The sequence below is a fragment of the Orycteropus afer genome, unplaced genomic scaffold, assembly GCF_000298275.1.
Source record: "Orycteropus afer afer isolate SDZICR_OR568_19922 unplaced genomic scaffold, OryAfe1.0 scaffold00152, whole genome shotgun sequence".
NCBI classification, from domain to species: domain Eukaryota; kingdom Metazoa; phylum Chordata; class Mammalia; order Tubulidentata; family Orycteropodidae; genus Orycteropus; species Orycteropus afer.
The window spans coordinates 2,723,903-2,747,797 of NW_006921739.1; the positions used below are offsets into that span (position 1 = coordinate 2,723,903).

Consider the following 23,895-nt stretch of genomic DNA (forward strand, 5'->3'; position numbering starts at 1 on the left):
AAGGTTGAGGGGCTTTCACCCAGCCCCTAGAGTCTGGCACTTTGAACTTGGACTTAAAGCCTCCAAATTGTAAGAATAAACTCCTGTTTGTTTAAGCCATCCCATTTGTGGTATATTCTTGTCAGAGCAGTACTAGGTAGAAAATGTACCACATGAAAAATGGGATTAATTCAGTACTAAACAATGGATCACATTTATATTTTCTAGTTGTTTGCTTAGGAGCTCTGGTAGCATAGTGCCTAAGGCACTTGACTGCTATGCTGACCAGAAGGATGGAGGTTCAAACCCACCAGCCACTCCTTGGAAGCAAGGTTGGGCAACCTACTTCCATAGTGATACTGCCTTGGAAACCCCCCAAGGAGGGGTTGCTATGAGTCAGGTTTGACTCGATGGCACATAACAACAACAACAACAGTTGTTTGCTTATTCGTAATGAAAGGCTTTAATCTTAGAAAATTTAGCATAGCAGTTCCTGAACTTCTCAAATTCAGGGGCTTTTGGCACTTTAAAAATTATTGAGGGCCTTGAAGAGCTTTTGTTTAGGTCAGTTGTAACTTTTGATATTTACCATATTAGAAATTAAAACAAAATTTTAAACTATTTGTTGTTGTTGTTGTTGTTATGTATTTGTTAGTTCCTCTAAAATAACAATAAGCCCATTATATGTTAATGTAAATATTTTTTTTCTGAAATATAATTGTGTTTTGCAAAACAGAAAAGTTAGTAAAAACACTGGCACTGTTTTATAGCATTGTAAATCTCTTTAATGGCTGGGTTAATAGAATACAGCAGGATTCTCATATTTACTTTTGTTTTCAATCTGTTGTGACATATTAGTTTAGTTGAAATACATGAAACAAATCTGGTCTCATAAAGTAGCTGGAAAAAGAATATTTTAACAGCCTTTTCAGATTATTGTGGATATTCTTCTTTGACATTACACTCAAATTTGGCAAGTGGTAGTTGCAATGTGGAATCTGAAAATGGTATCAATGGACTTTTCTTTTTTGTGGTAAGAATATACATTACAAAATATTTGCCAATTCAACAATACGTACATTTTCAATGAACTTTTTGTACTTTTATATCAAAATCTATTGATGTATCTTAAACTTGGAAGGATTTTTTTAATTGATGAATAATTTTGTTAGCATCATACATTAATCATTTTGAAAATACTGGTTCACAAAATTATGCAGATCTTCCAAACACTGAAACATTTCATTATGTAATAATAAAAAATTACATTTGTTAACATTTCCACCTATCTTACTAGAAAAATCTAACCAGTGAGAAGCTGTCAAATTCATACAGTAGATACAAGTTTTCTGAATTTCTTGTTTGCTTAAAAGCTTAAATTTTATCACATTCTATCAAGTGTTTTCCTTTAAATGACAGACTCACTTCATTTTTTTTCCAAAGAAATATATGCCAAAAAACTTGTATGAATAACATTATTAGTCTGTCAGGTGAAAATGGTGTTCCATAATAAAAGCAGCTAGTTCAATAGGCAACCATTGTACTTCAGTATGCAGCACAAGTGTTTTAAGTGTTCTTCCATTTCATTACACAAAATATTAAAAGGACATTGTTTTGGTTACCTAGTGCTGCTCTGCCAAGAATATACCACAGATGGGAGGGCTTGAACAAACAGGAATTTATTCTCTTACAGTTCGGGAGGCTAGAAGGCCCAAGGTCGGGAGAGCATGGCAGGCTGCTGAACAACATGGCTACATACAGGGTTCAAGCATGCCATATGCTAGAGACCATTCCCAAAGCTGCTGCTTATATATGGGAAGCAGACCACATCCCTAAAGGAGCTACTCAGCTGCTCCAATACATTCCACCATGGAGTTAATAACCAGTTTACTATGGGGAGTAACTGCATCCAGCTGCCCAGCCACTCAACCAGGCCTAGCCATGTTGACACACAAACTTAACCACCACAGATATTTACTCAAAGCTAGAGATGTAGGTGATTGCAAAAATAGTGTAGTATTTTCTCTGCTTTATAAAAGCAATGAGAAAACTGAAAAATTGTCAGAATGAACCCTAGACATTAACAAAATGTTTGTAACAATCTGTGAAACACACATGGAGAATGTTATGCAGTCATCACCATTATCTAATTTCAGAACATTTTCATTACACCAGAAAGAAACCCTATACCCATTAAGCAGTCACTCCCTATGATATATTTTTTCTATTCCATTCCATTTCATTCAGAATGCTGAATGAGATTCACTTGGTCTCATAATCCACTGACTAAAGAGTCCCAACTCGTACTCTGAATTAATCACTAGAAAATTAGTAAGAGGACTTTTAGGTCTAATTCTGTGATCCTATTACACTCTAGACATTGGTTTCTTAAAAATAAGTGAAGTCTTCCAGCTTGGAAGTGCTCACAGAAGTTTTCTAAGTGACTTGGCTTGCTTTCTTGTACTCATACATTTATTTTTTCAACAGACATTTATTAAGGGCTTGAATGGAAAATAAATAATAATAATAATAAATATATAGCCTCTATTTTCAGAGAAACTGGCATGAAAATAAGTGAGAATGAAAGAAGAAAGGGAAGTGGTTGCTTTTATTTTGCAATTTGAAGAGGGGATGGAATTAAGAAGTATTTGATCCTACATCGACTTCAGAAAAGATATATAGGTATCCTCTCATATTTAGACTTTTGCTCTACAAGTCTTATTCTCAGGGCTACAATGCCACTTTCCTAGAATGCAGGATGAATTCTGCAATTCCTAGAAAAACAATGTACAGAAAGCTGTTTTCATATAGGCCAAGAAGAAGGACCACCATTCGTCTGTCAGCTTGTTGTACTGTGGTGGCTATCATGTTGCTGTGATGCTGGAAGTTATTCCACCAGTATTTCAAATACTAGCAGCGTCATCCATGGTGGATAGGTTTCAGCAGAGCTTCCAGACTAAGACAGAGTAAGAAGAAGGACAGGCCATCTGTGGAAAAATTGGCCACTGAAAACCTTACGAATAGCAGTGGAACATTGTCTGATACAGTGCCAGAAGTTGAGCTCCTCATGTTGGAAAGCACTCAAAATATGACTGGGGAAGAGCTCCTCCTCAAAGCAGAGTCCAACTTAATGAGTAGATGAGTAAAGCTTTTGGGACCTCCATTTGTGGATGTGGCACAACTCAACATGAGAAGACACAGCTGCAAATACCCACTAGTAATCTGAATGTGGAATGTATGAAGTATGAATCTAGGAAAATTGGAAGTTATCAAAAATGAAATGGAGCACATAAAGATCAATATCCCAGGCATTAGCAAGCTGAAATGGACTGGTACTGGATATTTTGGATCTGACACTCATATACTCTACTATGCTGGAAATGACATATGGAAGAGGAATGGTGTTGCATTCATTGTGAAAAGGAACATTTCTAGATCTATACAGAAGTACAATGTTGTCAGTGTTAGGGTGTCATCTGTATGCCTACAAGGAAGTCTAGTTAACACTATTATTATTCAAATTTACATGTCAACCACTAAAGTCAAAGATGAAGAAATTGAATATTTTTACCAACTTTTGTGGTCTGAAATTGACCAAACATGAAATCAAAATGTATTGATAAATACTGGTGATCGAAATGTGAAAGTTGTAAATAAAGTAGCAGCGTTGGCAGTTGGGAAAAACAGACTTGGTGACAGAAATGATGCTGGAGACTGCATAATTGATTTTGCAAGACCAATGACTTATTTATTGTAATACCTTTTTTCAACAACATAAAGGTGTCTACATGCATGGACCTTGCCAGATGAAATGCACAGGAACCAAATGACTACATCTGTGGAAAGATACTATGAAGAAGAAGCTCAATTTCATCAGTTAGAACAAGGCAAGGGGCTGTGGAATAGACTATCAGTAACTCCTACGCAGGTTTACCCAGAAGCTGAAGAAAATTAAAACAAGTTCATGAGAGCCAAAATACCACCTTAAGTATATCCCAACTGAATTCAGAGACCATCTGAAAAATAAATTTGACACACTGTACACCAGTGACTAAAGACCAGATGATTTGTGGGATGACATCAAGGACATCCTGCATGAGGAAAGTGAAAGGTCATTAAAAAAGACAGGAAAGAAAGAAAAGACTGAAATGGATGTCAGAAGAGACTCTCAAACTTGCTCTTGAACAGAGAGTAGCTAAAGTGAATTGAAGAAATGATGTAGCAAAAGAGCTGAACAGAATAATTCAAAGGGCAGCTTGAGAAGACTAAGTAAAGTATTATAATGGACTGTATAAAGACCTGGAGACCCGGAGTTAGGAAACCAAGAGGAAAGAATATGCTTGGCATTTTTTGGAAAAAATTTAAGCCCTGACTTGCAACATTGAAGGATTCTATGGGTAAGATAGATTCTCAGTGAGACAGATTGACCCAGTGGCTGCAACGATGGGCTCAATCAAGTACAGCAAGGATTGTGAGGATGGTGCAGGACCATTGCTTGAGTTAGGCACATCCTGTTCTTCAAAGTCACATCTTTGCAATGTTATCCATAATTTGTTATGATGCACAACAGTCAAATGACTTTGTGTAGTCAATAAAACACAGTAAACATCTTTCCAGTATCTGCTTTCAGCCAATATCCTTCTGACATCAGCAATGATATCCCTCATTCCACATCCTCTTCTGAATCTGGCTTGAATTTCTGGCATTTCCCTGTCGATATGCTGCTACAACCATTTTTGAATTATCTTTAATAAAATTTTAATTGAGTTTGATACTAATGATATTGTTTGATAACTTCCTTATTCTGTTGGGTCATCTTTCTTTGGAATGGACACAAATATGGATCTCTTCCAGTCAGTTGGCCAGGTCGCTTTCTTCCAAATTATTTGGCATAGAAGAATAAGTGTCTTCAGTGTGTCATCCATTTGTTGAAACATCAAAGTCGGTATTGTGTCAATTCCTGGAATCTTGTTTTTTGCCAGTTCCTTTGGTGCAGCTTGAACTCTCCCCCATGGGTGACCCTGCTGGCACCCAAAATACTGGTGGCACAGCCTCCAGCTTCACAGAAACACACAAGCCCCCACAGTATGACAAACTGACAGATGATGGTGGTCATTCTTGGTAGGTAGAAAGAAATATAAAAATTTTCTAAGACAGAGATATGATTCACCAAATTTTGACATTTAAACATACAGTTTCTACTAAGCAACTCTCTAATTTTCCAATGATCCATGACCTTTTATAATTCATTATTTCTTGGAAAGGATGTTATGATATATCAAAGTTATACATTGTGAAGGCAATTGGTGAGAGTACTGGTAATCTATGCATTGTAGGAGTACAGGAGAAAAGGAAAAACAGAGAATGAGGAGTAATTTGAACACGATATGCAAATGGAAGAAAGATATTTCCATTGAAGTTCACAAAGGGAGGGTTTCAATCAGTCAATGAAAGTAAGGGGGAGTAATTTTTTAAAAAAATCAGAGAAAAGAGTCTCCTGTTTTCAAAAAGACAATCTTGCTTGAGGCACTTCACTTTAAATTTATTCCTTGTCCCCAATTCAAAGCTGAGGGGAATAAAATTTTCTGGCCTGTTAAAGTAGACTGCAGTGATCCACCAATTAGAACTAATGAAGACCAAATTGACACCAGATCAGCATATGGAAATAAGTAAAATTTGGAAGGCACAAGACTGGCTAATGGGGCAACTCAACAGTCTACCCAATAATGAACTTCCTCCAGGCAGGAAGTGTGACCAAGGACTATTTTATTTGGCCTGGAGGCTGTAGCAATGGAGTATAAATGGGTGTGGTGGTAGAAGGAGACCTTTTGTAGAAAGCAGAGATTGCTGAATCTTGAAAGTTGATAGAAGGCAAGAGGGAGAACAAGCTTGGAACATCAGAGGTCAAGAGATAATAACTGAATTAATAGAAGCAGGGCCTCTAAGTAAGGGTAGCAAATTCTAGGCTGTAATAGTTAGATAATAAGCAACTATGTGAGAAGTTAGATAATAAACAATTATGTGAGAAGTGTGAGGGCTCCTACAGTCACCACTAAATGAAAAGTGGATAACTCTAGTTGGCAAAACAACAATAACAAAAATAATAACAACAAAACAAACCAACCAAAAAACTCTAAAATATTTTTAAATGAAGAGAGCTAGGATGTGGAAGTAGGAAGAAATGGAGGAAGTTAGCAGTTTTTGAAGTACTTATTATGTTTCAGCCACTTTGCTAGTACTTTACTTCTTATTTAATCCTTAAAACCACCCAAGGAAGTAGGAGATACTTTTCCCATTTTATAGATAAAAAGTCTGAGGCTTAGATTTCCAAGCAGTACAGTTGGGTCAGGTCTATATCAGATTAGCAACAAAGCACAAAGGTAGACAAGGGTGACACATTTTAATATAAGAGAGTTAACATAAGCTTTGAAAAGTTAATATAATATAATAAAACAGGAGCTCTGGTGGCGTAGTGCCTAAGGCATTTGACTGCTAACCACAAGGCTGGCGGTTCAAACTCACCAGCCACTCTAAGCACAGAGGTAGACAAGAGTGACACATTTTAACATAAGAGAGTTAAGTAAGAAGCTTTGAAATGTTAATATAACATGATAAATTAAAACAAAAACAAAGAAACAAAACCAAGAAAACCTACTCTTGGACCCGGTGCTCCAGGTGGACCCTATAACAAAAAATTTTAAAACTTATATTTAGTAGACATCCAAAACCAGTCAAGCATATAAACTTCAACAGTAAATAGATACAAAGTTAAATAAACTCACTGGAGGCCCAGGCCGGCCTCTTGGTCCTTGGGGACCCTGGAAGAAATAGAAATAAGGCACAATATGCAAATTATATTTTTGCTTGGTATGAACAAGAGAACTAAGATTCAACTTCTATCACTGGTCTTTTTGTATACAGGAAGTCATAAGTTTTCAAAGTTGTTTTTGTATTTCAAACTCACACATTCTTAGACATAGCGATCACACATAAAAGTGAACAAGCAGATAGGACTTTCCTGTTTTACTGATATTACCAGAAATGGAATTTATTCATTTTAACAAACTATTATGAATGTGGCTTTCAAAAAAGATTAATATAAAGTATTTTTTTCCTGTTCTTCCTACCTACCATCCACCTAATAATCAATAGAAATTTCAAAGTATTCTTTGACACCACTTCCCTTTTCTTCAACATTCTCCTATAAACTAACAAATCTTGTTGATTTTACTTTCAAGTCTCTCCAAAACACTTCTTTTTTTTTCTCCTTTCAACCCCACAGTAACAGTAACTGTCTTAGTTTAGCGTGATCATTTTTTTGTCTGGACTCCTAATTTGAGACCTGTTTACTTTCTCCTCTGTGCTAACTACCTTTTACTTATAAAATACAAATCTAAGCTGCCATTATTTATTTAACATCATTCAATGGCTCTTTATTGTTTAGAGGATAAAATACAAACTTCTTAATGGTGGTAGCTACCATTTACTGAGGACTCAGTATGTGGCAAGCTGTGTGCTATATTTCCATCTTACAATTAAGGAAATGGAATATGAATATGGAGCAGAGCTAGGATTAAAATTCAAGTCCATTGGACACAAAAGTACATGATTTTAGTCACTTTTCACCACTGCCTCCTCTCCAAGGTTTATCCTCACTTTCATTTACTTTCCCCAACATAGCCAATACTTCATATATAACCAATTACATGTCGATCTCTGAATCTTCATATATGTGCTATTTCCTTGACCAGCAATGCTGTTCCCTACCTTTTCTACCTGTTGAACTCCCATTCCTATTCTAATACTTCCTAAAATTTTTTTTTCCCTCCCTTTTTCCCAACTAATCAACTTTTCTGCATTCCATGGTACATAACACACCGGGAAGTGGCTAATGATCCTTAAGGTATCTTAGTCACCTTTTTATTGTCTGGAATGAGAACAGAGCCTAATACACAGTATGTGTTCAATAACTGTTATGGAAATATTAAATAAATTAATAATGTGAAATTAATTGGCATTACTTTAGAAATTAGAGTTGTTAAAATACGTAGAATAAAGTATCAAAAGTTACACAGACATTTTTCAAAAATTGTTTTTTCAAAGCAATAGCAATCGTTGTCAATAATACAGGGAGGCTTTGTATGTCTGCTCAAAAATTTTGTTTGCTTGATGGTCAATTGAATATTAAGACCATATTGAGTGAAACTCAGAATATGGTCAAGAGATGACAAAGCAAATTTTGTCTTCAGCTGAGTTTGTAAAATGTTGATGCTATGCTTGACTTAGTATTAAGTATCTTTTATTGCCAAGAGCGATTGATCCTAAATATACTGTGACAGCTAAAACAGACAACACATAGTTACTTTAAAAGGGTAAAGTACTCCAGCATTGTGTCTCCTGGACATTTCTTAGTTTGCATGGTTTGTGATCACAATTTTAAGTAGAGAATGGACAAAACTTGTACTGCAGAAGCTGTATGATAAGTTACAGAAATTTCAAGTTGGAAATATCCTTAAATATATTGAGGCTGAGTGAATTTGGCTTTGAAAGTTTCTCCATTCTGGATCAACACAGTAAAAATAATAAACAATTATGACATTCCATCCCACTTTGTATATTTCTGCCCTTTGGAAAATCTCACTGATGCTGAAGTACAAAATATATATCTTATCTTTGATTTTGAAAGAAGGATTTATCATAGAGGGAAGAAATTATTCCTACTGCTGATTTTTTTGGGGGTACATTTCAGCTGGTTACCTAATACAAGTCAGATCATCACAAATATGATCAAATGAAATACTTCAAACCCAACAAAGACAAGCCAATGTAACAACTGCGTGGAACAGAACAAGAGGTCAAGGAAAACAAGATATGATTCCAACAATGTAACATTTTATTAGCTGTTTATATTCTTTTAGGTAACATACCATCCAGGAGAAGTAATCACTCCCTCTCTATGTTATATAAGGCAGTTTATAATAAAACTATGTCCGTGTTAATTTCTTAGTCGAGCTTCAAATTAATGTGTGAAGTGTTACTTGGCTAAGTGAAAGCACTGACTTTGAATAGATTCAGTTTTCACTTAACCTCAGAATTTACATATGATTCTACAAAAGTAGCATATTTCATCATTAGGCTTTAAAAATACTGATGGGTACGCAGGAACTTGAGTATGTTACACTTTACCTTTACGCAAATACAATTCATTTAGCGTCATGATGTTTACTTTAGGCTGGCTTCACCTGGCTCTCAGTTGCAGAGAGCTTTCCTTTTCTCATTTATAAATTAAAAAAAAGCTTGCCTTGTAGGGTGTTGAGCGGCATCCCTGGCCTTTACTCACTAGATGTCACTAGCAACTCCCCCCTTTTCCCTAGTGGTGACAACAAATAAATATCTTCAGATATTGACAAATGTCTGGGAAGGCAGGGTTGCAAATTTGCTCCTGGTTGAGAACCACTGCTTTGGAGAATTTAATTGGGAATTTAGCTGTAACACTAAATAAGATTTATTAATCAGTAATGGAATTGGGAGAGAATCAGCAAGCTTTAAGGCACAGGGCAAGACAACTAATTAGCATTAGTAATCAACTGCCACGTAGGTGGGTAGTTGCTAACTCTTGTTTTCTGAGAGACATTTTGATTTATATGAGACGTAAAGACCTGGGAATGGGAACCAGGCTCTGGTTTTGTCTCTATGTGTCCTTGACCAAGTTCCTGCATATTTGGCTCTTAATATCTCAACTATAACATAATGGTTTTGTTGAAGATAATCTCCAAGATTCATTTTAGAATTATGATTTTTCAGCCTTTTATCTATTTTCTTCCTTGTGCTTTACATCTGGAGACAGAAGGGACAGATGTACAGGTGAGGAATTTAACGTTAGAAGTTGCATGAACGTAAGGGAAGTGTGTACTATAATTAAAAGAGAGTTTGATAATTTTTCATATGAATGAATTATACTATCTATGAACTTTAGAAAGATATATATACATATCTGCTTTACATTCTTAATTTGTTAATATTTAGGGCATGTTATCTCATGATTTCGTTTTTCCTTACAAATCTTCTTCCTTACTTTCCATTTGGAAACAAATAAGATAATTCTGATATTCAAGAATTGTGACCTATTAATTTAGAGGTAATATCTGAGAAAATTTCAAAGAGCTTTTTCAACACTTTATTGCTTTTCATTAAATAGTATTTCATTAAAATGAAGCAGCTTATCTAAATAGTCATGCTGGGATTACTTCCTATATTTTTTATTTTTTTTTTTACTCATATGGTTCTGAGTTACATACTTCAAGTTGTGACATTTTGTCAAAATCCTTTTTATATGACCTGACACTGGGAAATTATTTTTCTGATCAGTTAAATTTTTACTTTTGTTCTCATTGTAACCCATTATTTCTGGAAATCTTTGCATTTGTTGCTGTTAAATTCTGTCATGCCGTTGAAGTGTGTGGGCTCTCATGGCAGTCAGGAAATTTTTGTAACTTTCCCAAATTAATTTGCCCGTACTACTATAGTTTTGAAATAGAGGAGGTCAGGAGAATTTAAAATCTACTAGAAAGTTTTCCTAGGATGCTTCAAAATTCTGGCTCTGTTGAGAGAAAATATATAAATTGTATCCAGTGACTTACTTTTAAAATTTCCCACAAGTAGGTAGACATGGAGCAAGTATAGAACAAACAGGTAAGAAACTTTTTCACACATGACAAAGACAGAAACAGATCTCTTGGTGGCGAAAAGGACCCACTGTGGATCAAATCTAGAGTTTACAATGTCAAATTGCAGAAGGTATGAAGCTTTCTAATAGGAAACCCAAATTTATGCTAAAGGTGTAATTTTCATGTGTTGTGTAATGGCTGTAACTGTATTTTTTTTTAAGCCACTGAATCATGCTTTGCTCTTGGTATAAAAGTTGGTAATTATAGCATAGCTTCATAAATCCTTATAGCAACTTCAAGGCAAATTTAAAAAGAAGATTTATAAAGCATAATTTCATGGATTTTTGTAATTCCGAGTTTTATAAGTAGAGTGAAGTATCTTATATGACTTTATAAATTTATAAACTGTCTTTAGCTAGTCAATTATTTAAACTATAGGAGTTCTGGTAGCATAGTGCCTAAGGCACCTGACTGCTAACCAGAGGCTGGTGGTTCAAACCCACCAGCCACTCCTTGGAAGGAAGGTTGGGCAATCTACTTCCGTAGTGAAACTGCCTCAGAAACCCAAGGAGAGGTCGCTATGAGTTGGGTCTGACTCAATGGCACATAACAATAACAACAACAACTTGAAGATAACAAATCTGAAAAAAAAAAATCAGAAATAAAATAATGAGAGTGTGAGAAATGTAACCAAGCTTTTCTAGAGAACCAAAACAGAAAAGGTTTACTGACAAATTTTCTGGATTAAGTTAATCATAGAATAATCTCTAGGAATTAAGAGATTAATAAAGCTCTTGTAAACATTAATGAACTCAAAGAATATGAAATGATATAAAGATGCTTTGTACCAGTTACTGAACAGTAAAAACAGAACAGCTAAGAAACCCTACTGAGCAGTTTTACTGTGCAACACATGAGGTCACCGTGAGTGGTGAGCCTGCTACATGGCAGCTAACAACAACAGCAGTCATGTCCAGTGTCCTCAACCTTCTGTAATTCATTTATCAATAATTCATTAAATATTCATTGAACATCAACTATAGGACAGGCACTATTTTAGGTACTGGGGACATATATTAAAATGAACAAACAAAAAGTAGATAAAACACCTGTGTTCATGGAGCCTACATTGTAGCAACTGGAGATAAAATAAGCAAAACATATAAATAAGGTCAGGCAGTAAGACAGTGGAGTAAGGAAAGATAAGGAATTTTAAAAAGGTGGGGCAGTGTTATTTTACATAGGCTAATCAGGAAATATTTAAGTAAAGAACTGAAGAAAAGGCGACAGATATTGTACTAGGTTCTGGGTACAGGTACCCCATTCAGGGGTGTGGATGGGGTGGGCTCAAAACATTAGCAAGTCCACCCTAAGCAAGTGAACTTTAAATTGAAATGTCAAGATGAGTAGGAATTAGAGAACTTCCAGAAATGTGAGCTGCATTCAGAAGAGGACATGGAACAAGGGATATCAATGCTGATGGAAGATAGATCTTGGCTGAAAGCAAAGAATACCAGAAAGATGTTTACTTGTGTTTTATTGACTATACAAAGGCATTCAATTGTGGGGATCATAACAAATTATGTATAACATTGAGAAGAAAGAGCATTCCAGAATACTTAATTGTGCTCATGAGGAACCTGTACATAGTCCAGGAGGCTGTCGTTTAAATGGAACAAGGGGATATTGCATGGTTTAAAATCAGGAAGGGAGTGCATCAGGGTTGCATCCTTTCCCCATATTTATCCAATCTATATGCTGAGTAAAAGATCTGAAGCTGGACTATATAATGAAGAAAGTGGCATCAGGTATGGAGGAAGACTCGTTAACAACCTGCGATACACAGATGACACAACTATGCTTGCTGAAAGTGAGGATGACATGAAGCACTTACTGATGAAGATTAAAGACTACAATCTGCAGTATGTATTACACGTTAACATAAAGAAAACAAAAATCCTCACAACTGGACCAATAAACAGCATCATGATACATGGAAAAAAGATTGAAGTTAGCAAAGATTTATATTACTTGGTTCCACAAAAGCCGCCAATGGAAGCACCAGTCAAGACATCAAACTATGTATCGCATTAGGCAAATCTGTTGCAAAAACCCTCTTTAACGTGCTGAAGAGCAAAGACGTCTCTTTGAAGACTAATTGCACCTAGTCCAAGCCATGGTATTTTTGATCGCTTCATATGCATGTGAGAGTTGGACAATGAATAAAGAAGACCAAAGAAGAGTTGATGCATTTGAGCTGTGGTCGTCAAAGAATACTGAAAGTACCATGGACTGCCAAAAGAACTAACAAATCTGTCCTGGAAGAAGTGCAGCTGGAATGCTCCTTGGAAGTGAGAGTGGCCAAACTTTGTCTGACCTACTTTGATCATGTTGTCACAAGGGACCATTTCCTGGAGAAGAACATCATACTTGGTAAAGTGGAGGGTCAACAAAAATGGGGAAGGCCCTTAAGAAGATGGATTGACACAGTGGGTGCAACGATGGGTTCAGGTATAGCCAAGGATTGTGAGGCTGGCACAGGACTGGGCAGTGTTTTGTTCTGTTGTATGCAGGGTCACTTTGAGTCGGAGCCGACTTGACAGCACCTAACAACAATGCTGAGGCAAAAGGAGCCCTGATGGTGCTGTGGTTAAAGCGTTGGGCTGTTAATCAAAAGATCAGTAGTTTGAACTTACAAGCAGCTCCATGGGAGAAAGATGAGGCAGTCTGCGTCCATAAAGATTTACAGCCTTAGAAACCCTATGTGGCAGTTCTACTTTGCCCTAAAGGATCACTATCAGTCGGAATTGACTCAATGGCAGTGGGTTGGGTTTGGTTTTGTTACTGAGGCAAATATTCCATTCCACACAGTGATCTGGCAAGAATATGACTGGAAGATTTTCAAACATGCTTAGAGCCTACCAAGTTTTTACTGTGATATGCCTGACAGGTTAGTTCTACTTTCTGACAACTATTATAATTTTATTTTTATTGTAAAGTGTCAGAGACACACTAGTGAACAAATCAGACAACGTCCTTGTTTTCACGGACCTTATAGTCTACTGACAGTGATACTATAACCACAAATTTAGTTAAACTTACAGTTTCACCTCTAAATCCCTTTTCACCTTTGGGTCCCTAAAAAAGAAAAAAAAAAAAAAAAAAAAAGATGTTAGTTTAGTGTAGTTGAGTTTGTACACAGAAACATGAGAATTTGTGCTTTTATATTTTCTAGTTATCAAAAAGTTTTTTTGTTGTTTATTAATATAAATTTTAGTGTATTTTATTCCTATGTAAAGCAAAGAAATACAAAAATATCATATTAATTCATTTTGATGTCTGTTTTGCTATTCCTAGCTCTATATTAAAACCACACAGGGTATATAAAGCTACTTATTGTTTATTACCTCAAAACAGCTGATTTGACAACCACAGACAAAACAGTTTAGAAAGGAAATTTAAGAGTCTAAATTCTTGTAATATTTGCTTCCTTCAGTCTTTGAAAACCCTGTTTCTAAGGCAGTTTCTTCTCTTTCTTTCATCTTTTCTTCCTACTCCTTTTGAGTTGCATCTCACAAATTTTGTATATACTATATACATTTTTATTCAGTTCAAAATAATTTCTAATTTCCCTTGAGACTTCCTCTTTGATTTCCATGGATTGTTTAGAAGAGTGTAATTAAATTTTCAAATGTTTGAATAAGTATGGGGGAAAGGATACAATCCTGATGCACACTTTTCCTGATTTTAAACACAGTATCCCCTTGTTCTGTTTGAATGACTGCCTTTTGGTCTACGTACAGGTTCCTTATGAGCACCATTAAGTTTTCTGGAATTCCCATTTTTTTTTTTCCCCAATGTTATCCATAATTTGCTATGACTCACACAGCTGATTATCTTTACATAGTCAATAAAACACAGGCCAACATCTTTCTGCTATTCTCTGCTTTCAGCCAATATCTATGTGACAGTAGCGAGGTTATCCCATGTTCTATATCCTCTTCTGAATCCAAGTTGGATTTCTGGCAGTTCCCTGATGAAATACTGCTACAAATATTTTTCAATTATCTTCAGACAAATTTTACTTGTGTGTGATATTAATGATCTTTCTTGATGATTTCTGCATTCCATTGGATGACCTTTCTTTGGAATAGCAAAAATATGAATCTCTTGCAGTATATTGGCCAGGTAACTGTCTTTCAAACTTTTTGGCAGAGACAAATGAGTACTTCCAGTGTTGCGTCTGTTTGTTGAACCATTTCAATTGGCAGTCTGTCAATTCCTGGAGCCTTGGTTGTCAAGGCTGCTTTCATTGCAGCTTGGAATTCTTCCTTAAATACCATAGGTTTTTGGTCCTATGATATCCCCTGAAATGGTTGATTCAGTGGTTGGTACAGTGACTCCATCTTCTTTTGATGCTTGCTTTGATGCTTCCTGCATCACTGAATAGCCCATAGAATCCTTTAATAGTGCCAACAAAGCTTGAATTTTTCCTTCAGTTCTTTCAGCTTGAGTAATGCCAAGCATGTTCTTCTCTTTCTTTGCACATTTCATTATAATACTTTGCTTTGTCTTTGTGAGCCACCCTGAAATCTTCTGTTCAGCTTTTTAGTTTCATTATTTCTTCCATTCGCTTTAGCTACTCTACATTCAAGAGGAAGTTTCAGATTCTCTTCTGATGTCCATTTGGTCTTTTTTTTCTTGCCTGTCCTTTTAATGACCTTTTGCTTTCTTCATGCATGGTGTTCTTGATATTATACCACAACTTGTCTGGTCGTCAGTCATGAGTGTTCACTACATCAAATCTATTCTTGAAATGGTCTCTAAATTCAAGTGAGATATACTCAAGGTCATACATTGGCTCTTATGGACTTCTTTTGTTTTTAGCTTCCACTTGAACTTGCATATGAGCAATTGAGGATTGGTTCTACAGTCAGCCTCTGGCCTTGTTCTAACTGATGATATTGAGCTTCTCCGTTGTCTCTCTCCATAGATGTAGTTGATTTGATTCCTGCATATTCTATCCAATGATATGAGTATGTATATTTCTTCTGATGCATGCCATGTGTTATCATTCTTTGTCAAGCATATTAACAACAGTTATAAGTATTATAATGAAATGTGCAAAGACTTAGAGTTAGTAATATTTTTAGCTTGGAAGATTGACAAAGAATGATAGCACATGGCATGTATCAGAAGAAATATACATACTCATATACTGCAGGCATGAGTACAAATTCAAACAAACTTTCTGGAAGACAATTTTTATCAGTTTTAGAGTACAAGGATGTTTAGCACAGGGTTTTTTAAAATAACAAAAATTATAAAAATTGATTGTAGAGAATTGAATAAAAATGTCAGTTTGTTAAATATTAGGTACTATCATATTTTATTTAACAAACTGACATTTTTATTCAATTCTCTACAATACAGTTTGTTAAATATTAGGTACTATCAATATTTTGGGAGCTCTGGTAGCATAGTGGTTAAGACACTTGCTTGCTCACCAGAAGGCTGGCGGTTCAAACCCACCAGCTGCTCCTCGGAAAGAAGGTTGGGCAATCCTACTTCCGTAGTGATACTGCCTCAGAAACCCAAGGAGGGGTCGCTATGAGTCAGGGCTGACTCGACATCACATAACAACAACAACAACAACATCAATATTTTACCAGCCACTCCTCGGAAGGAAGGTTGGGCAATCCTACTTCCGTAGTGATACTGCCTCAGAAACCCAAGGAGGGGTCGCTATGAGTCAGGGCTGACTCGACATCACATAACAACAACAACAACAACATCAATATTTTACCAGCCACTCCTCGGAAGGAAGGTTGGGCAATCCTACTTCCGTAGTGATACTGCCTCGGAAACCCAAGGAGGGGTCGCTATGAGTCGGGTCCGACTCGACAGCACATAACAACAAAACAAAAATAAACAATGTCAATATTACCAATATTTGTCATGTTGATTGACATGAAAGAACATTTATATTGTATTGTGATTGCCATTTATATTTCTTCTTCTGCATTTCTGTCTTGTCCTTAACCTATTTTAAACTAAGGTATTAAGTTTTCAAAATTCATTTGAAAGAGATCTTTACAGCATTAAAAAAAAAAGAATCCTTCTCCAGCTCCAATGGAATATTAATAGCCTGATACATAATTTTTTCATATCTTTTAGTGACAAACTATTGACAAATACATTTACGTATTAGTTGTTTTATAAGCCTGGGGTCCTTTGATGTACTCTTCTATGCCTCATGCTTTTCCACTTAATAATACATCACAAAATAACTGTAACTCAGCTGATTGGATATAAATAATTCTTTTTAATATACGTATAAGATGCTATGGCTGTAAAACAATTTATTCAACCATTCTTCTACAGATAAGCATTCACATGGTTTCCAGTTTTTTTTTTTTTCTGTCAACACAAAACTTTGTAAAGTTTCCTTAGTATAATGGTGCTCATATTTCTATGGGATAAATTCCTCAAAGTGGAAAAGCTTAGTTAAAGGGTTGTTGTTGTGTGCTGTTGAGTGGATTATAACTCCTGGGACAGAGTAGAATTGCCTTATAGGGTTTGCTAGGCTGAAATCTTTATGGAATCAGATCACATATCTTTTCTCCTCAGATTGGCTGGTGGGTTTGAACCGCTGATTTTTGTAAACAGCTGAATGTTTTACCATTGCAGTACTAGGCTTCTAGTTAAAGGGTATATGTACTTATATATTCAACAAATATTTTTCTTAAAAGACTATAATACACATTTCCACCTGTGGTAAATGAGAGTACTGTTTTTCCCTACATGTCCTTCTAAGAGGTTAGATGTGTATCTCATTGCCTTATTTCTCTATTTCATAACCAAATTTCTACAAGCATTGGTACACACTGTCCTATTTCCTCTGTTACATTACTAATTTGTATTTCTCAAAATAAAAATGAACATCTTTTCAAGTAATTGTTGACCTTTTTTAGTTATCTTTTTATTATTGGCCCTTTGCATTTATTTTTCTATTAAGTACCTGTTCAGATCCTTTATCTATTTTTCTATTGAGTTTTATTTTTTCACATGGATTTCTAAGAGCTCCTTGTATAGTAATCTGTCACATGTTGTATGCTTTGCAAACACTTTGCAAACACATTATTTTTGACTTATGTAATCTTTTACTATATAAAATTTAAGAAGTTTATATACTCAAATATGTTTCCTTTATAGTTTACAGATTTTCTATCCCATGTAAAAGATCTCTTCAACTCTTAAGTTATGTATTAATTTTCTGAATTATTTAAGATTTTTACTGTTTCATTTTTTATGTTAAAGTCTTTAGAAATTTGTCTTTTTAAAAAATTCTTGTGAAGTAGGATTCCAATTTCTTATAGCAATAATAGAACTCAAATCTCAAATTATTTCCATTTCCTTTCTCTGCAGTGGTGTGGGATAGACATATGACTGAACGCTAATCAATTAGACACAAGAAATGCAATGGGAGACTTTTAGAAAAGAATTTTGTTTTTCTCAAGATGGAGCCAAAATAGCTTTCACTTTGGATAATAAGTATGTCTGGATAATTGTAGTCATCTTGTAGCCTGATTTTATAGGCAACACTCAGATTTATAGCAAGGTGACTCCAATTCAGAATGGCAGAATAGAGATATGGAAAGAACCCAGTATAGGATAACATGATCGAGTCCCTAAATTAACCTAATCTGAAGCCCTTCCAATGTCTCTGTGCTTCCTCTAATAAATTTCTTTATTGTCAGAGCTAGTTTGGTTCAGGGTTCCTATTACTTGGGTCCCAAATCACCCTGATACACCATTTTTGTTATTATTAAATTCTTACATATTCTGAGATCTATTTCTGGACTGAATATCCTACACTGATCTATTTGTTTATTTCTTTGCAGGACTATAAAGTTTATTTATGATAACTTTGTATATTTGGAAAAGCAACCCCCATAAATTCCTTGGGCAATCTACTTCTGTAGTGATATTACCTCAGAAACCCAAGGAGGGGGGTTGCTATGAGTTGGGTCCGACTTGATGGCACATAACAACATTAATTCCCCACCACTATTTTTTCTTCAAAATGTTTTTGCCTATTCTCAAATGCTTATTTTCTCCTAATAAACTTTTCTTAGAAGTTTCTTCTTAGAATGTTAAAATAGAAAATGGAAAAACTTGATGTGTATACTGAATATTATAAGAAAATTTAAGAATTATTTATAAAGAAAACAGCAAGATATTTTAATTAAGCCATTTATTTACCACAGTTTCCTTGACTAATTATTATTTCACATTTTTCACAGCATAGAACAGCCATTCAGTAATGAGAACAATATGTGTTTCTTAGCTTGATGAAAAACCACCTACTGAAATATGAGAATTTTCCCACTTATAATCTCCAACTTAGACTGTATAAATCTGAGTGGTAAATGTTGAAAGTCTAGAGAAATGTTGTGCTATACATTTCTTTTGCTTATAAATCTAGTCACTTTGATGTTGAATTATTCTCTCAATTTGTCAGAAAGTAGTTGTACTTATACTCGATGTATTCCATTTTTAAATTTCAAACATTGTATGTCTACATATAACACTTAAAAAAATTCAAAATACTGATTTCTTGTAAGGACTGACTCTTTCCTCACCAAGTCTCCATCTAACACTTTCTATTGTGCTCCTTCTCTTGTATGTTTACATTATTATCACTATTGTAAGCTCTCCTATGAACTCACCATCTCCCCAATCATTGCCTTATTTCTCTATTTCACAGCAAAATTTCTACAAGCACTGGTACACACTGTCCTGTTTTCTCTATTACAGACATAGCTTGAATAGAGTGAAAAGAGCACTGTGGAATTTCATGAACCTCACCTGTTACCTCCTTTGTTAAATGGAAATATCTACTTCAAAAGTTCGCTGTGAGAATTTGAGAAGTTATTATTAAGTATTTTTAGCTTCTTTCTTCTTCACTGAAATCCGTACTCCATCTTCTATTGCATTTCTCTCATGTTTCACTATTGACTATTCTTTTCTTGAAACCTCATCTCTAACCTTGTTTTGCTGTTTTTTCCTGCTATTCCCAAGAGTTATATCTTTCCCCTTACAGCAGGTACTTCTGAAGACTTAAATTTGCCTTAAATTTGGTGTTCATCTTTTGCTGTGTTTTCTTCTTCAGAAAATAGATTCATATTTATTGCTTTAATGATCACCTATTTATACTAATGCTCAAAAACTTCTAGTTCTATTTTCCCTTTTCAATTCCAGTTTTAAGCACCTTCTTCACTTTTTCATACATCTTCTTCCTTATACACATGATCTCTAAATTTGAAGGAATCACATTTTAAGAAAAAGTACATATTTTTGCCCTTAGCTTTCTCAAATATGCAGACTGATCTTTTGCTGATTGTTCTAAAAGTAGGATTAAAGGAAATAAAAAGTATGAAAAAGAAAACAAGAGACCTGGATTGTGACTAACTTACAGTTCTACCTGTTGGGCCTATTACACCTTCTCTGCCAAAGGGGCCAGTCTTTCCCTGTTGGGGAAAAAGAAAAACAGTCAGTCTAATTTCCAGTATAAAATCCTATATATAAAAATCCTAGAGAATTTCTTGTGTGTGGTAGAATAGTAATAGTTTGGGTAATAGTAATCGTAATAGAAAATAGTTTGGGTTCTTACTCAGTGACCTAATTCTTCATGTTATTATAGCTTCCTATATCAATAGAGTTACAGCTATTCAATCCTTAACAAAATGATAAATCAACATTTCAATTTTTATGTGGTGATAACTTCAATGATGTCATTTTATATGTGTCATTACATAACAAATGGAACTACATTATATAAAAAGAGACTATGAAGAATGATGGATAAATTGGTGAATAAATTTCTTTAGAGATGTTGAGTGAGCAGATTTTTGAGTGACATGCAAAATGGAACAGAGAGAAAGTACTGGAGAGGACATCATATGTGACAGACTAACTAAACTTTAGTTTTTCCATCTATAAAGTAGAAATAAGAATCCTATTTAACAGGTCCATTAAATGTGAAAAGTGCTTTTTAAGCTATAAAATGTTATTTGACTATGAAGATAATTAACTAGGCCAGACTTCTGGTCAATTCCTCCCAAACTAGGTGTGGATCCTATCACTTCCTAATGACTATAAATATCTGTGAACCCCCACTTCTAGTCCCAATGGCTGCCAGTTTCAGTAGTTCTAGCTCACATTTAATCTACAATACACAAATGTAGATAACTAACACGCTTTCATTTTTCTAACTCTTGCAGAGGTATAGGAAATATAACCAATTAATACAATTATAATGCATGTGATTTCTTGATAGCTTTAATAAAGTAACTGAGACAATTTTAATACTAACTTGACCTAGCATGAGTGAGACTACCTAAAATTCTAAAAGTAAAGCTAATAGAATCATTTTTATAAACACAAAAATAGATAATTTATAAACATGGTACCCAAATTTCAAAGATGTGTAATCAAATAAAGAAATTTGATTTCTTAATCTAATAAAATGTGTCTTAGAGACTGGTTTATCTCTAAACAATAATGTCAAGAAAGCATCAAGTTAATCAACTGAACTGTGATGTAATTCTCTGAAATAACGATTTATTAAAAGAATGGGGAGTTATACATCATTACGTAACTGGCAAACCACTGAGAATCATGGCCCAGCCAAGTTGACACATATTTTTTGGGGACATAATTCAATCCATGACATTCCACCCTTTGGTCCCCTTACCACGTGCAATACACTCTCACTCCATTATATCTTCCCACAAGTCTTAAATCAACTCCAATGCCAAATTCTATCCTGGGGAAAAATTCCTCTTCATCTGTGAACCTGTGACGGCTAGACTACAAGTAATCTGTTTTCAAAGTACACAGGTGGAACAAGCACACAGTAGAGATCTTCACTACTAATGGGAGAAATTGAAGGGAAAGAAGGAATAATGGGAATGAAGAAGTACAAACTCCAGTGGAAAAATTTATATTCCCTTCCAAGACTTGAAAATAATCATCTGTTCTCTGAGACCATCTAGGCAATGGCCCTTCTCTCCAGATTCTGGGTGTTGGCCATGCTTTCCGGATTCTGGATTCTGGGAGGCACCTTGACCCTAGGCTTCAGCTCTATTTTCCAGGCCCACTGGGATGGCAACTTTGCTTCCTTGGCTTTGGGAGATCCCATTCCCTTAGTCCATCTGAGTGACAAACCCACCTCCTCAGTCCTAACAGGCCCCATTCTTCTGTCCCTTATGCATGGCAGTCTTACCCCCTCAGATTTGGGTAGTGGATCTACTCCATCCCCCTGGTACTCATAAACAGCAGCCCCACTCTCTGGAACTGAGTTGGTGAAGATCTTACTCTTTGAAATATAGAAGGCTGCAGCACTGCTCCCCCCCCCCCACATACTTTGAAACCCCAAAGGCCATAGCTCTATATTTCAGGACGCAGCAGGCCATGATTCCACTCTTTGAGACCCTAGAGGTTATGGCCCTACTTTTGAGACCAAGGATGCTCTGCTTCCCATGCTACCTGTCTCTTCATCTTTTGCTTCCTGATTTCTTGGCCTCTTAACCTTTTGGTTCCTTAGGCCTATCAGGCCAGCCCAGCTCTGCCCTGCTTGTGCAAGTGTTACAAGGCTCTTCAGATTTACTAAGGGCCTGGAGGCACCCTACCCTGCCAGTAAGCCTTGGCCCAGAGACACTCATCTCTCTTGCTTCATTGGTTCAGCTTCTGTGCTGTTTTGTGCTGGTCTCATAGTTCTTTGCTGCTGCTTCTTGCTGTCCGTGCCATCCCCATTGTTATAGTCCTCCTCACTTCTTTCTGAGTCCTCACTAGAACTTCCTTTGATGTTCATAATTCCACAGTTTGTTTAAGGCAATATAAGTTTTTTACTGTTAAACCAAACCAAAAACCAAATGCACTGTCATCGAGTCAGATCCGACTCACAGCGACCCCTCCTCGGGTTTCTGAGGTGGTATCTCTATGGAAGTACATTGCCCAACCTTCCTCCCAAGGAGTGGCTGGTGGGTTTGAACTGCCAGCCTTTTGGTTAACAGGCAAATGCATTAGGCATTACACCACCAGAGCTCCTTTTAATATCGTTGTTGTTGTTATGTGCTGTCGAGTCAGCCCAACTCATGGTGACCCCTCCTTGGGTTTCCGAGGCAGTATCACTACGGAAGTAGATGGCCCCATCTTCCTTCCGAGGAGTGGCTGGTGGGTTTGAACCACCAGCCTTCTGGTTAGCAGTCAAGTGCCTTAGGCACTACGCTACCAGAGCTCCCCCTTTTAATATTAGGCACTTTAAAACTCTTCTAACCTCTATTCATTACCCAGTTCCAAAACCATGTAAACATTTTAGGTATCTGTTAGAGCAGCATCCCATTCCGGGTACCAAATTCTGTCTTAGTTATCTAGTGCTTCTACAACAGAAATTCAACAAGTGGGTAGCTTTAACAAACAGAAATCCATTCTTTCACAACTTAGGAGGCTAGAAGTCTGAATTCAGGGTGCCAGCTCTAGGGGAAGGCTTTCTCTCTATGTCACTTCTAGGGGGAAGTCCTTGTCTCCTTTCAACATTTGTAGGCACAATATCCCTCAGAGATTTCCATGTGTCTTGGCATCAATTTTCTCCTGGGTCTGGGAGGTTCTCAGCATAGGGACCCTGGGTCCAAAGGACATGCTCCATTCCCAGCTCTTCTTTTTTAGTAGTACTGAGATCTCTTCTATTTTGCTTGCTTGCTTCTCTTTCCTTTTATCTCTTGTGAGATAAAAGGTGATGCAGGTACACTCCAGGAGAATTCCCTTTACAATGGATCAGCTGTGACCCACCTAATCCCCTTACAACTAATTGGCTCATCACATCCTGGGGGATGATTATATTATTACATAACTGCCAAACCACTGAGAATTATGGCCCATTAAATTGACACATTGTTTTTGGGGACAAAATTCAATCTATAACACATGGACTTTAGATAAAGTAGACCCAAAGAGTAATGATTGTCTATGTTTATCTATACCACTATGTTTATGTTTATCACTGATCTGCACTGAACATTTTCCCTTGTTACCCTCCGAGAGGGACCGGGTCTCCGGGAGCAAGGTAAGCACGGGCTTAGCACAGAGTAGCAGGCCGGAAGAGCAGGAGAAAGGGGTAAAACCCAGGGAGCCAAAGAGAAGAGCAATCAGCCGAAGAGATTAGGTGAGGAGGGGAAACTCAGGG

At 36.1% G+C, this 23,895-nt stretch overlaps 1 protein-coding gene across 1 annotated transcript in view; it reads right to left on the minus strand.

Moving 5' to 3' along the window:
- COL24A1 (collagen type XXIV alpha 1 chain) overlaps nucleotides 1-23,895 on the minus strand; it is a 586,013-nt gene that overhangs the window by 21,359 nt on the left and 540,759 nt on the right. The window contains exons 51-54 of the mRNA XM_007946195.1: nucleotides 20,126-20,179; nucleotides 13,749-13,784; nucleotides 6,762-6,797; nucleotides 6,635-6,661 (exon numbers count right to left, since the gene is read on the minus strand). Coding sequence (XP_007944386.1) covers nucleotides 6,635-6,661; nucleotides 6,762-6,797; nucleotides 13,749-13,784; nucleotides 20,126-20,179 — 153 coding nt within the window. The remainder of the gene's footprint in view (nucleotides 1-6,634; nucleotides 6,662-6,761; nucleotides 6,798-13,748; nucleotides 13,785-20,125; nucleotides 20,180-23,895) is intronic.